This window comes from Mastigoproctus giganteus, chromosome 9 (genome assembly GCF_048544385.1).
Source record: "Mastigoproctus giganteus isolate SK-2022 chromosome 9, ASM4854438v1, whole genome shotgun sequence".
NCBI lineage: Eukaryota > Metazoa > Arthropoda > Arachnida > Uropygi > Thelyphonidae > Mastigoproctus > Mastigoproctus giganteus.
In genome coordinates, this window is record NC_143583.1 from 189,804,068 (window position 1) to 189,818,771 (window position 14,704).

General features: G+C 37.8%; 1 protein-coding gene across 2 annotated transcripts in view; it reads left to right on the forward strand.

The window, feature by feature from the left end:
• The window catches only part of LOC150080969 (transcription initiation protein SPT3 homolog), a 111,694-nt gene that overhangs the window by 43,512 nt on the left and 53,478 nt on the right, over positions 1 to 14,704 (forward strand). For both annotated transcript variants that reach the window (XM_090381248.1, XM_090381247.1), the window contains exon 5: positions 2,630 to 2,732. In XM_090381248.1, coding sequence (XP_090237374.1) covers positions 2,630 to 2,732 — 103 coding nt within the window. The remainder of the gene's footprint in view (positions 1 to 2,629; positions 2,733 to 14,704) is intronic.

The following is a 14,704-nucleotide window of genomic DNA, read 5'->3' on the forward strand; positions in this document are numbered from 1 at the left end:
AAAATTGTAACTTTTCAGGTATAACTCTAATTGTAGTATTAATTTTCTGCATTTGTTTTGTTGTAATTAGTGTTTCTTTTTTCTAAATAGTCCTGGAGACAACCACATTTATCTTCATAATAAAAGTTACTTTTGATATGGACATAACATGGTCCATCATATTTTCTCCCCACCAATGGAAATAAAGGAACATGGAAATAAATGAGAATAAAGGAACATTTTTATGTTCCTTTATTCTCATTCTTTCCCATTTAGTTTGAGTGCTCATGACTGCTCTGTTTCTTCATTGTTTCAGCTTATTCTGTCATTTTGTTTATGCTACTTATTTGATAATAATTAATTTATGTTAATTTTGTTTATTATGATTTAATTCATTGTTAATTTATATATTTGTGTTTGGTTTAGACCTGTAGATTGGCCAGGTCAACACATAAATTTACATTTTGTTTTTTATATTTTGTTATTTAACCTAGAGGGGGCAGTGGCCAAGATTTTACAGTTTTGAATGCAGGTGTGTGTGTGTGTGTGTGTGTGTGTGTGTGTGTGTGTGTGTGTGTGTGTGTGTGTGTGTGTGTGTGGTTCACTAGAACTAATATCTCTTTGTAGAGATGGATTGTGAGTATCCTTTCTTTATTAATTCCATTTTTATTATGAAAGTGGCACTCGTGCTTTGGTGGGTGTGAAGGTCCATCTCCTATAGGCAGGGAGTTATGCAGTTCATACTGTTAGATGTTGCTTAGTCTTTTTCTTAATTTATGATTTTATTTATTTTTAAATATTAGTACTCAGTAACAGAATAACACCTTGCCAAGTATAACCCTAATTGTAATATTAATTTGCTGCATTTGTTCCATGGTAATTAGAGTTTCAGTGACTTGCAGCTGTACTACAAGTATACATATCTTTGAAAACCCATTCTTTATTGAAGTCAGTTTTTTTTTTTTTTTTTTTTTTTTTCCTTCCCCTTCTATGAAAAGGGTGTATGAATCAAATCAAAGTTCTGTTCAAGGATCACCATTGTGTGCTTACATGATATAATGCAAACTGACATTTCAAAACTGTAACCAAATATTAATTCTTTCCTTCACTTTCATTTTCTGAATTCACTGATTCTTTGATGAACAAAGAATCACTTAAGGAACCTATATTGTTACAGGCATATCATGTTCAACATTTTGGCTTTATGCTTGTTTTATCTGTTTAGAAAAACAGTAGTGATCCTGTCATGACTAGATCTCAGTTTGCAATTGAACTAAACAATTTTGATTTTTCTAATATGGTTCATGATCTCAGAGATATTTTGAGATGACGAGTATCCAATAGTTGCAGAAATATTAAATCATTTAAGAATAAAATAGAGTTTAGCAGTACTGCAACTTCATTTGATCATATTTTAACCATTAGCTGAAGCTCTACCACAGATTAATTGATTATCAGAAGTTCTTTACTGAAAGAGTGGATGTTATTATCTGTTGCCATTACTATTTAAGACTGGTATGTGGTTTTAGACACCAGTCAAGGAACTTCATATACCTTGATGAAGTCTGGTTCACAGAAAACAATGGAAAATTTAAACAGTGGCATGATGTTGGTGTAGACCTGTGCAGGAGAAAATATCGATCAGGATATCTTATCTGATTTTGCAGGAAGGTAAATCAGAGAATTTATACTGAATGCAGGAAGGTAAATCAGAGAATTTATACTGAATGCAGGAAAGAAAAGCAAAGGAAAAAATGTAGAATTTATAAATTCATCTTCACTTCTTTCTCTTGCTACTATGTAAATCTGCTTCACTCTGGAAGAAGTAGAGTTTATATCACATGCACAAAAGGAAAAGTAAGGCAAAAAAAAAAAAAAAAATCCTACTTTTAGACTTGCTAATGTCAAAATCAGTTATAGAACAGTCACTGGAAAAAGAAACAATACTGTAAAAAAATGTATTTGGCATGAAAATATGTATTGTGAACTGATGGTCTTATTAAGATAGCAAGTTGAACCATTTATTATAAAGTATGATAAAATTAGCAGCAATCTGGACTCAGATTGCGAAATAACTGCTTTATTAACTTAGTGTTAACCTACTTTCAAAACAAAAGTTCTTTTAAGGATTATTCCAATTTTTACACATCCTGTTAATGGCTAATTTTATTGCCAGAAAGGACTGAATGACATTATTATAAAATTAGTATAATTTTTATTGTTGTTTGGTTTGTTCACTTCATTAGTAAACACAGCATGAAACAAACAAAAAAAAAAAAGAAAAACAGGTGGTGTTTTAATAAGTTTTGTCAATGTGCAGCACTTAAATATTTTCCAAAGAAGTTTGGCATGAATTTTTTGTATTCAGTACTTAAAAAAGCTTTACAGTTGTCCCAGACCCTCTGCATGAATGCCCCAAAAACAATACCAGTAGTTAAAGACTTAAAAGAAATATTTACTTTACAGTTTTTTTTTTTTTTTTAACTATTAGAGAATCTAAAACTTTATAGTTTGTTCTAGTGTATTTGGAAGTTAGTAATGCTTATTATAGAATAAAAAGAGTCAAAATGGAGTCAGCATTATTAGCAAAGTCTTCAATATTATTTATTACTTTCTGGAGCTGTTTATTTTTTTTCCCCCTTTTTTTAAGGTAAAGCTAAACCGTTTGGTTAAATATCTAGGAATGAAGGATGTAAAGGCATCATTATTAAAGGCATCAGCACTTGAAGATGAAGAAAATATTGATGGAGCAGGTAATAATATAATTTATAGCACAGAGATTTGCCATATAATTGTTGTTGTTGTTGTTATTTGGTTTTTAGGAGCATTAGCAACTAAGGCCATATTGCTCCGGGATATGCGGTGGTCATTCCATGACCTTTCCGCATCCTCCGTATTTGGTGGTGACGGGCTCGAACCCCGGTCTAATCAAGAAGCATGTGCTACCACTGCTGCTCCTTCCCACCTGGCTACGGAGGCGCCTGACCCATATAATTGTCTGAGTTAGTTCAAGAACTTATAAAGAAGCAGCCCTATACAATTAAGTAGGTTAAATTACTAGATTTAATTGGCAGTGATGCTAGTTAGATTTAGAATGAGAAGGGGAGATAGCTTGAAGGAGATTTGACTTCTTTTCAATAAATTGCCCATTTGTCCAAAAATACTCAACTCCTAGTGAATGGATTTTCATAACAATTTTTATTTTGCCCTTTTTTTAGAAAGGTTTGGAAAGCCAACCCAAATTTAATTAAAGTTGGACCAGTAGAAATCTGGCAATTATTTCTTTGTCCCTCCATTTGCATGCACTAACTCAACTCTCAATGGATGGATTTTCATGAAATTTTTATTTGATTCTTTTAGAACAATTTGTCAAGCTTTCCCAAATTTCATTAAAATTGGATCAATAGAAATCTGGCAGTTATTATTTCATTTTTTCATACATATCACATAGGAGCTGGAAAATGGATGATAGTAGTTAATGTAATTATGAAAGGATGTTATATGGCGATTTTCCATGAAGTTTTTTCTTTAAATAACTACTATTATACTACATTAGTTTTTAGTAAGTTTATTTAGCCTATTGACTAAATATCCTATACAGTTAGGTAATTTCGGGAACCTTGCTGGAACCCATCATCAGACCATACTTGGCTGTACTCAAAGACTCACTAACCTACACAAATCTAGCCTTTATAGAGTTTTGTGTTTATCACATTGTGTGCCACAAATTTTGGGGGAACCCCTGGAGCTGCATTACAATTAACACTGTACACCTACTTTAAGCCACAGCTGTTCTTTTTGGCTGTGAGTGTTTAGCCTATTGTTAAATGGAAAAACATAATACCCTACATTATAATGTTTCATGTTAATTATTAAGATTACCACAATATTGCTTGCTCTTAAAAGTACACAAAAAACCATCAGTTCAACACCAAAACACAAAAAGCAAGCCCAAACATTTGCCAGAAAGGCAATGTCCTATCAAGATCACTTGAGCCATTGGCCATCTGGTGATTAATGTAGTCATAATAGGCTGCATAAGTGAACTTATACATATGTATAATATTAAAATTTAAATGCTTACATTAGTATTGTTAACAAATATTGAAAATGAAGGCCCTTCAAGGTCCATAGCAGTAACTTGTCCCACTGTCACATATACTATCTTCCAAAAAAAAAAAAAATATCCAGGCACATTGATTTTACATTGATATTGCTGCCACCCTCTTTGATAGGCTTTCCACCAGTGATTGATAGACTGCAATGGTGTAGTTCTCCTTTCCTCCTGCAGAACAGTTATCAGTTGAGCTACTGATGTGGAATGATCTGGCCCTTACCCAATGTTTCAGTTTATCCCAAAGGTGCTCCATTAAGGTTCAAATTGGGACTCTTGTGCATCAGCAACAGAGCAGCAACCTTCAGGGTCCTTCATGCACCGGTCCCGCAGGAGCTAGTTATTGTCGGTGATTCTATTGTCAGGTAGACAGGAAATATGAAAAATATTGGGCAAAAAGGATAGGTGGAATAGAACCATGGTACGTCTGCAATGGGCAAAAGTTGATGATGTACAGCAGATATCATCTTTTAAGGGCACAATGGGTGATATTGTTGTACACTTTTGCACTAATGGCATTAAGAGTAGGAGATCTGTGGACTTACTTGACAAGTACAGGTCAATGTTGAAAAAAAGTCTCAAGTTAGGGTTAAATTTGAAAGTGTTTGCAATTCTGCCCAGACATGATAGCAGGAAGTATATGATGAGAGCCTTGTCAATCAATTTGGCCCTGGAGAGATTGTGCAAGGCTCATGGGGTAGAATTTTTCTCAGCGTGGTCTGCTCTTGTTAACAGGAGAAATTGTTTCTGCAGGGATGGGACACTTAAATAGAAAGGGTGCAAGAATATTTGCTGATGCTATTGAGACAGTGTTAGGTGGGTCGGAAAACTGCTAGCCAAGGAGAATTCACAGACTAATAGATTAGCAGTAGCCACAGGCAGCAGTGAAAGTGATCCTTGCACTGCTTCTATTAGAATGAGCAGCAGCCTGGAAAGCAAGGTACTGGAGATTTCAAGGACTGCTGGGAGTCATCATGGAACAAGTAAATATATGGGTTGTGTTAGGGTAACTAAGAGTAAGAACATGTGCATGAACACCAATCCTAGGAGTATAGTGAATAAACTTGAGGTGCTGGTGAAGACATTAAAGGCTGATGTTGGGATATCAGAGACATGGTGTCACACAGAGATAAGGAATGCAAAATTGAAATTTGGGGAGTGCAATGTGTACAGATAGGATAGAAGGGGAGGAGGGGTGATGCTGTTAGTTAAGAAACACATAAAATATAATAGAGTGCATCCAGTTGACATGGGTGGACAGTGCAGCATTGGGTCAGTTTGGTGTGACATAAGCACTGAGAAAACCAAGTTGAGAGTAGGTGTGTATTATAGGCCTAATGACTCTGATAAGTACAATGAACAACTGTAAGAGAAATAGACTGGGTCAGTAAATCAGATTGTCTTATAATGGGGATTTTTAACTTCCCAAATATAACTGGAACTTGTGGGTTGGTCACTCACACTTGCAAGACCTTTGTGGATTTATTGGATGATCTACTCTTGATCTGATTATCACCAGTGATTCTTCATGCATTAGGAATCTGCAGATAAAGGAGCCACTAGGTGGCAGTGATCACAATGTACTGATGTGGAATTTACTTAATGATATAACTACCATCAGGGGTAAAGGGAAGGGTTTTTGCTTTCATAAAGGTGACTACAGTGGTCTCAGAGATTTTTAAATATTATACAGTGGGACAAACTGATGTTACCAACAGCAAACTGTAAATGGGAGGCAATTAAAGAATCAATCTTGGAAGCTACTAGGCTTTTCATACCAACTAGGAAATACTGTTCAAGGTTTGGACCTAAATGGATGTCAGATGAACTAATGAGACTTGTGACAGAGAAGAAAAATGCATGGGATGCATATAAATTATCAGGAGACACAGATGGCTATGGTAGATATAGGATAGTCTGTAATCAAGTTACAAAGGACGCTAGGAAAACAAAGTCAGATTACGAGAAATCTTTGGCAAAGGATGCAAAGAAAAACAGTAAAGACTTCTTAACTTATGTGAACTCTAGAAGGAAGGGGATGAATCAGATCGGTCCACTTCGTATCGGTGGTTCGATTGTTGATGAACCTGCTGAGGTAGTTGACAAACTGAATGAGAATTTTGCATCTACATTCACACATGAGTAAGTCTGTAGGGAAGTGGAGGCAAGAAGCTTGTCAAACTCTGCCAGGGTGCTAAATGATTTTGTAATAACCGAGAGCAAAGTGGAGGGGAAATTGTTGAAATTGAGCATAAGAAAGGCGCCTGGGGTCAATGGCATCTATCCAGTTATATTAAAGGAAGTAAGCAACCCCTTAGCTATAATTATGAAAGTTTCCTTGGACTCAGGGAAGGTCCCCATGGACTGGATATTAGCATAAGCATTAGTTCAGGCATATGATGCAAGAAAGCAAGCTTATACAGTATCAGCCAAAAAAAATCTTCTCATTTCACCCATTTGGTCACTCTAAATGTTTGTCTGGTTCAGCCTTAAATTTATTTAAGCTATCAACTTCCACAACAACAGATGGAAGTCTGTTCCAGTAATCAACTACCTGCTGGCCAAAGGCAAACTTCTGCACATCTGTCCTACAACTATCTTTCCTCAGTTTGAATCTATGCTCCCCTCAGGCTCTTAATCTGAGCAAGCGGAAGTGTCCCATCGGCACTGAGCCTGCTCAATGCCGATGGGACAAACCATTCAAGGCCTTATACACCTCAATCAGATCACTTCGCAGGTGCCTAATCTCCAGATGCTGAAACTTGCAAAACTTTAGCCTTTCTTCGTAAGTGCACCCCTTTGTTCCTCTCACCAATCTTGTTGCCCTTGTCTGTACTCGTTCTAGCAAATTTACATCTTTCCTAAAATGAGGCCTTCGGACCTTTACGCAGTACTCAAGGTATGGCCTGACCATTGCCCTATACAAGGGGACAATTACCCCCTTATCACTGCTAGCAAAATTCCTATATATCATTGACAAAACTTCATGACTGCTGTGGTAGGCCGTCTGCACTGCTCAGAGAACTTCATATCTGACTGCACAATTACTGCCAGGTCTTTTTCATTTCTCCACCTCCTTGAGTGTGGTACCACACAGTTGGTACATTTTTCTTGGGTTACTGCTGCCCATATGCAGTACTTTGCATTTTTCCATGTTAAACTTCAGTTAACACTTCTCAGTCCATCTGCCTAACTTTTCTAGATCCTGTTGCAGTAGCCTTCAGCAGTCTTCCATGTGCAACAGAATCAAAAGCTTTCCTGAAATCCAAGTATGTTATATCAAAATTATTTTTTGCATTCAGTTCCTTAGGGACCACATCGTAGTATCCAATCAAATTGGTCAGACAAGACTTCCCCTTAACAATTTCATGCTCTGTCTGAACTATTACTGCAGCCTTGTCTAGGTGATCCTGTATCACCTCTTTAACCAGTGACTTCATTATTTTCCCAGGAACAGAAGTTAAACTAACAGGTCTATAATTATTTGCATCACCCTTTGTGAATTGGGGATACATTTGCACATCTCCAGTCTGTGGGGACCCTCACATCCTTTGTGAATTGGGGATGCATTTTGCACACATCCAGTCCATGGGGACCTCCTATGACTCTAAGGATGCTCCCATAATTATGGCTAACGGTTTGCTTACTTCCCTTGTTGCCGCTTCCAATATAAAAGGATAGATTCCATCTGCCTCAGGTGCATTTTTTATGTTTAACTTCAACAATTTCTCCTCCACTTTGCTCTCAGTAATTATAAAATCACTTAGCTCCCTGTTAGAGTTTGATAAACTTCTGGCATTCCCTTCCTTGAATAACTCCTCTTGTGAATGTAGATGCAAAATACTCATTCAGTTTATCAGCTACTTGAGCAGGATCATCAATAGTCAGACCATCTATGTGAAGTGGACCAATCTGATTCATCTCCTTCCTTCTAGAGTTTATGTAAGTAAAGAACTCTTTGCTGTTCTTCTTTGCATACTTTGCCAAAGATTTCTCGTAATCTGCCTTTGCCTGCCTAACCTCCTGTGCGACTTGATTACAGACTAGCTTATATCTGCTGTGGGCTTCTGTGTCTCCTGATAATTTATATGCATCCCATGCATTTTTCTTCTCTGCCACGAGCCTCATTAATTCACATCTGACATCCATTTAGGCCTGAAGCTTGAACAGTGTTTCTTAGTTTGTATGTAAAGCTTAGTAGCCTCCAAGATTAATCCCTGAAGGCTTCCCATTTAGAATTCACTGCTGGTAACATTATCAGTTGATTCTACTTTATAGAATTTAAAAACTGTCTGAGACCACTGTAGTCACCTTTTCGAAAACAAAAACCCTTCCCTTTACCCTTGATGGTTGTTACATCTTTAAGTAAATCTGACATCAGTACGCTGTGATCACTATCACCTAGTGGTTCCTTTATCTGCAAATTCTTAATGCATGAATAATCACTGCTGATAATCAGATCAAGATTATTACTCCCTCTGGTTGCCCCTCGAACATGTTGCTGTAAAAAACAATCCTCCAATACATCCACAAAAGTCTTGCTAGCGTGTGAGTGTCCAACCTACAAGTTCCAGTCAATATCTAGAAAGTTAAAATCCCCCATTACAAGACATTCTGATTTACTGGCCCACTCTATTTTTATGCACAACTGTTCGTTGTACTCATCAGAGTCATTAGGCCTATAACACACCCCCACTCTCATTTATCCTTTCCTGTCTATCCTTTCTCTACACATTATACTTCACAAATTCCGATTCTACACTGCTTTTATCTGCGTGATGCCATGTCTCTGATATCCCAATTTCAATTTCTTATGCTCAATATCTTATGCTCAATTTCAACAATTTCCCCTCCACTTTGCTCTTGGTTATTACAAAATCATTTAGCACCCTGGCAGAGTTTGACAAGCTTCTTGCCTCCACTTCCCTACAGACTTACTCATGTGTGAGTAAGTCTGTAGGGTTGACAAACTGAATGAGAATTTCTCATTCAGTTTGTCAACTACCTCAGCAGGTTCATCAACAATCAAACCACCGATACGAAGTGGACCGATCTGATTCATCCCCTTCCTTCTAGAGTTCACATAAGTTAAGAAGTCTTTACTGTTTTTCTTTGCATCCTTTGCCAAAGATTTCTCGTAATCTGACTTTGTTTGCCTAGCTTCCTTTGTAACTTGATTACAGACTATCCTATATCTACCATAGCCATCTTCAAATTCATCAAATTTATTTACTGTACTTCTAGCATTGGTGTACATGCACCTCTTCTTATTCTTAGTTACCCTAACACAGCCCATATATTTACTTGTTCCATGATGACTCCGAGCAGCTCTTGAAATCCCCCGCAACTTGCTCTCTAGGCTGCTGCTCATTACAATAGAAGCAGTGCAAGAATCACTTTCGCCTCTGCCTGTGGCTACTGGTAATCTTTTAGTGTGTGAATCCCCCCCCCAAGCTAGCAGTTTTCCAACCCACCTAACACTGCCTCGAAAGCATCAGCAAATATTCTTGCACCTTTTATATTTCAGTGTATCCAATCCCTGTAGAAGCAGTCTCTCCTGTTAGCAAGCACAGACCATGCTGAAAAAAATTTTTCCCTATGAGCCTTGCACAATCTCTCCAGGGCTGAATTGATTGATAAGGCTCTCATCCTATACTGATTCCTATCGTGTCTGGGCAGAATTGCAGACACTTTCAAATTTAACCCTAACTCACGACTTTTTTTCAGTATGGCATTAAGGGCAAGTTGTTACAATGGATAAAAGGATGGTTGAGTGGGAGAAGACAGAGTTGTTATCAATGGACACTGCTCTTCATGGACTTAAGTAAATCTGCAGATTTCTTACTCTTAAGGTCATTAGTGCCAATATGTACTATAATATCACCTTTTGTACCCTTAAAAGATGATATCTGCCCTACAATGTCATCAACTTTTGCCCCTGGCAGATATACCCTGGTCCTGTTCCACCTATCCATTTTGCATAATATATTCCCCATCTCCCTGACAATAGAGTCACTAACAATAAGTACCTCCTGTGGGACCAGCACATCCCGCTTTAGAGATTGTCACTGTGTTGTCTGATGCACAGGAGTGAGCTCTGACATTTCAGTTGGGCAGCCTAGAGGTTGATGAGCTCCTCATATTAATTTCTTCGATGGCATCTACTCCACACCTCAAACTCTCATAGATGCCCATCAAAACGCTAAGTTAGTGCCTAATTTCTTCACAGTCTCTGCACCTAACACACAGAAAGTCATCCTCCTTGGCTAGATCATATCCTGTTCTAGACAGGTCTGCAAACATTACACACATTTTTTTAGACTGTGAGGCATTGGAGAATCTTCCCCTTCAGTTCTCCCACAAGCCACAGTACTACCGCTACTTTGTGCTTGTTGCTTTGCTGCTCTAGTTTGAGTAATTATTCCATTTAAGTATAATTTAATTAACAAGGAAATTTAATAAGATTAATATATTTTACTGATTAATTGTTAATACTATATGTGCAAATGTGTCCCCAATTCACAAAGGGGATCGAAGGGCAACACAGTTAATTACAGACCTGCTAATGCAGCACTACGTGAATATCAGAAACTTAAAGGTTTGCATAAAGAACCTTTGATGTCAGCTAGGCTTCAAAAACTAATAAATAAATTTGGAGTGACTGGGGAGTTCGTGTAATTCCAGGCAGGGGACAACCACTTATCAGAACGGAGGTAGTGGATGAAGTAGTAGTAGTAGTGGCATGTGATGCAAGAAAGCAAGTGTATGAGCATATGCAGCATCAGCCAAAAAAAAAAAAAAAAAAAAAAAAAAATCACACCATTCCCTCCAAATGCCTATCCAGTTCCTCCTTAAATTTATTTAACTTATCAACTTCCACAACGACAGATGGAAGTTTATTCCAGCAATTAACCACCTGCTGGCTAAAGGCAAATTTCCACACATTTATTCTACATCTGTCTTTTCTTAATTTGAATTTATGCCCACTTAGGTTCGTAATCTGAACAAGTGGGAGGATCCCATCAGAATTCAGCGTGCTCAACCCATTCAAGGCCTTATACACCTCAATCAGATCACCGCGCAGGTACTTACTCTCCAGCCACTGCAATTTGCAGAACTTAAGCCTCTCTTGGTAAGAGGATCCGTTCATTCCCCTCACCAATCTTGTTGCCCTTCTCTGTACATGCTCAAGAAAATCGACATCCTTCCTACAATGAGGCATCCAGACCTGTACGCAGTACTCAAGGCGTAGCCTGACCATTGCCTTATACAGAGGGACAATCACCTCCTTTTCCCTGCTTGCAAAATTCCTATATATCATTGACAAAACTCCATGACCTGCCCTTGCAGCCTGTCTGCATTGCTCAGAAAACTTCATATCTGACAGCACAATTACTCCCAGGTCTTTTTCATTTTCTACCACCTCAAGTGTAGTACCACACAGTTGGTACGTTTCTCTGGGGTTACTTCTACCCATATACAGTACTTTGCATTTGTCAAGGTTAAACTTCAGTTGCCACTTCTTAGCCCATCTGCCCAAATTATCCAGAACCTGTTGCAGTAGCACACTGTCATTAAAAACCCTGCCAACCTTTGTAGCATCTGAAAACTTTGACACTAAGCGTCATATACCTTCATCAATATCATTGATAAATATACAAAAGAACAGAGGACCAAACACCGAACCCTCTGGGGTTCTACTAATAACATTAGTCCACGAAGAACAGTACCCATTGATTACCACCCTCTGTCTTCTCCCACTCAACCAACCTTTTATCCATTGTAGCAACTTACCCTTAATACCATTCTGCTCCAATTTGTACAATAGTCTTCCATGCACAACAGTGTCAAAAGCTTCCTGAAATCCAAATATATGATATCAAAATTATTTTTTGCATCCAGTTCCTTTGTAACCACATCATAATATCCTATCAAATTTGTCAGACAAGACTTTCCCTTAACAAACCCATGCTGTGTCTGAATTATTGCTGCAGTCTTGTCTAGATGATCCTGCAATGCATCTTTAACCAGTGACTCCATTATTTTACCCAGAACAGAAGTTAAACTAACTGGTCTGTAATTATTCGTGTCATCCTTCAATCCCCCTTTTGAATTGGGGATACATTTGCACATCTCCAGTCCGTGGGGACCTCCCCTGAGTCCAAGGATGCTCTCATAATTATGGCTAAGGGTTTGCTTAGTTGCTTTGCTGCCTCCTTTAATATAACTGAATAGATCTCATCCACCCCAGGTGCCTTTCTTATGTTTAACTTCAACAATTTCTCCTTCACTTTGCTTTCAGTTATTACAAAATCATTAAGCACCCTGCAACAATTTGATAACCTTCTGCCATTTTCAAACCTTAATAACTCTTCATGTGTGAATGTAGATGCAAAATACTCATTCAGTTTGTTTGCTGTCTCAGCAGGATCATCAACAGTGGAACTATCGATATCAAGTGGACCAATCAGATTCATTCTCTTCCTTTTAGAGTTTATATAAGTAAAGAAATCCTTGATGTTTTTCTTACCATCTTTTGCCAAAGATTTCTTGTAATCTGCCTTCACTTGCCTAACCTCCTTTGTGACCTGATTACAGACTAGCTTATATTTGCCATAGGCGTCCGAGTCGCTTGATAATTTATATGCATCCCATGCATTTTTCTTCTCTGTCACGAGTCTCATTAGTTCATTTGATAACCATTTAGGCCTAAATCTTGAACAATATTTCTTAATAGGTATGAAACTTTTAGTAGCTTCCACGATTAATTCCTTGAATGCTTCCCACTTGGAATTTACTGTTGGTAACGTTGTCAGTTGATCCCACTGTACAGAATTTAAAAACTGTCTGAGACCACTGTACTTACCTTTACGGAAGCAAAAACCCTTTCATAAATTCAAATTGAGGAAAGACGGTTGTAGAATAGATGTGGAGAAGTTTGCCTTTAGCCAGCGGGTGGTTGATTGGTGGAACAAACTTCCATCTGTCATAGAAGTTGATAGCTTAAATAGATTCAAGGCAGAACTTGACAAACATTTGGAGCGAGTGGACTGGTGAAATAAGGGGTTTTTTTTTTTTTTTTTTTTTCTGGCTGATGCTATATAAGCTTACTTTCTTAATTTTTTTTCTTCTACAAATTACTTTCTCATACCCTAAATGACATACCCACTGATTTTCACAGTGCTATGTCTAACCGTTTTGACACTAGGGTCTCCTGAATAGTGAAACTTATTTTATAACCGCCCAGTACTTGGATTTTAGGAAAGCTGTTGATACTGTTGCACATGGAAGACTACTGTACAGATTGGAGCAGTATGGCATTAAGGGAAGTTGCTACAATGGATAAAAGGATGGTTGAGTGAGAGAAGACAGAGTGATTATTAATGGACACTGCTCTTCATGGACTAATGTTATTAATGGAGTCACCCAGGGTTTGGTGTTGGGCCCATTATTGTTTTCTGTATTTATCAGTGGTATTGATGAAAGTATATCAGGGTTAATTTATGTTTGCAGATGATATGAAGTTTGGCAAGGTTGTTAATGACAGTAATGGCAGTGTGCTACTGCAACATTGTGTGCCACAAATTTTGGGGGAACCCCTGGAGCTGCATTACAATTAACACTGTACACCTACTTTAAGCCACAGCTGTTCTTTTTGGCTGTGAGTGTTTAGCCTATTGTTAAATGGAAAAACATAATACCCTACATTATAATGTTTCATGTTAATTATTAAGATTACCACAATATTGCTTGCTCTTAAAAGTACACAAAAAACCATCAGTTCAACACCAAAACACAAAAAGCAAGCCCAAACATTTGCCAGAAAGGCAATGTCCTATCAAGATCACTTGAGCCATTGGCCATCTGGTGATTAATGTAGTCATAATAGGCTGCATAAGTGAACTTATACATATGTATAATATTAAAATTTAAATGCTTACATTAGTATTGTTAACAAATATAGTTGGGCAGATGGGCTAAGTGGCAACTGAAGTTTAACATTGACAAATGCAAAGTACTGCACATGGGTAGAAGTAACCCCAGAGTAACATACCAACTGGGTCATATTACACTCAGGGTAGTGGAGAATGAAAAGGATCTAGGGGTAATTGTGCAGGCAGATATGAAGTTTTCTGAGCAGTGCAAAAAGGCTGCAAGAGTAGCTCATGATGTCTTCTCATTGATACACAGGAATTTTGCTAGCAGGGATAAGGGGGTGATTGTTTCCTTGTATAAGGCAATGGTCAGGCTCCACCTTGAGTACTGTATACAGGTCTGCAGGCCTCATTTTAGGAAAGATGTAGAGCTGCTGGAATGAGTACAGAGAAGGGTAACGAGATTGGTGAGATGAACATAGAGTTGGTGTTACCAAAAAAGGCTTAAGTTCTGAAAATTGCAACTTCTGGAGACTAGGCACCTGCAAGGTAATCTAATTGAGGTGTATAAGGCCTTTAATGGATTGAGCAAGTTTAATGCTAATGAAATTTTTCCTCTTGCTCAGATTACTTACTGACCTGAGGGGCATAAATTCAAATTTAGGAAAGATGGTTGTAGTATAGATGTGCAGAAATTTGCATTTAGCCAGCAGGTGGTTGATAGTTGGAACAAACT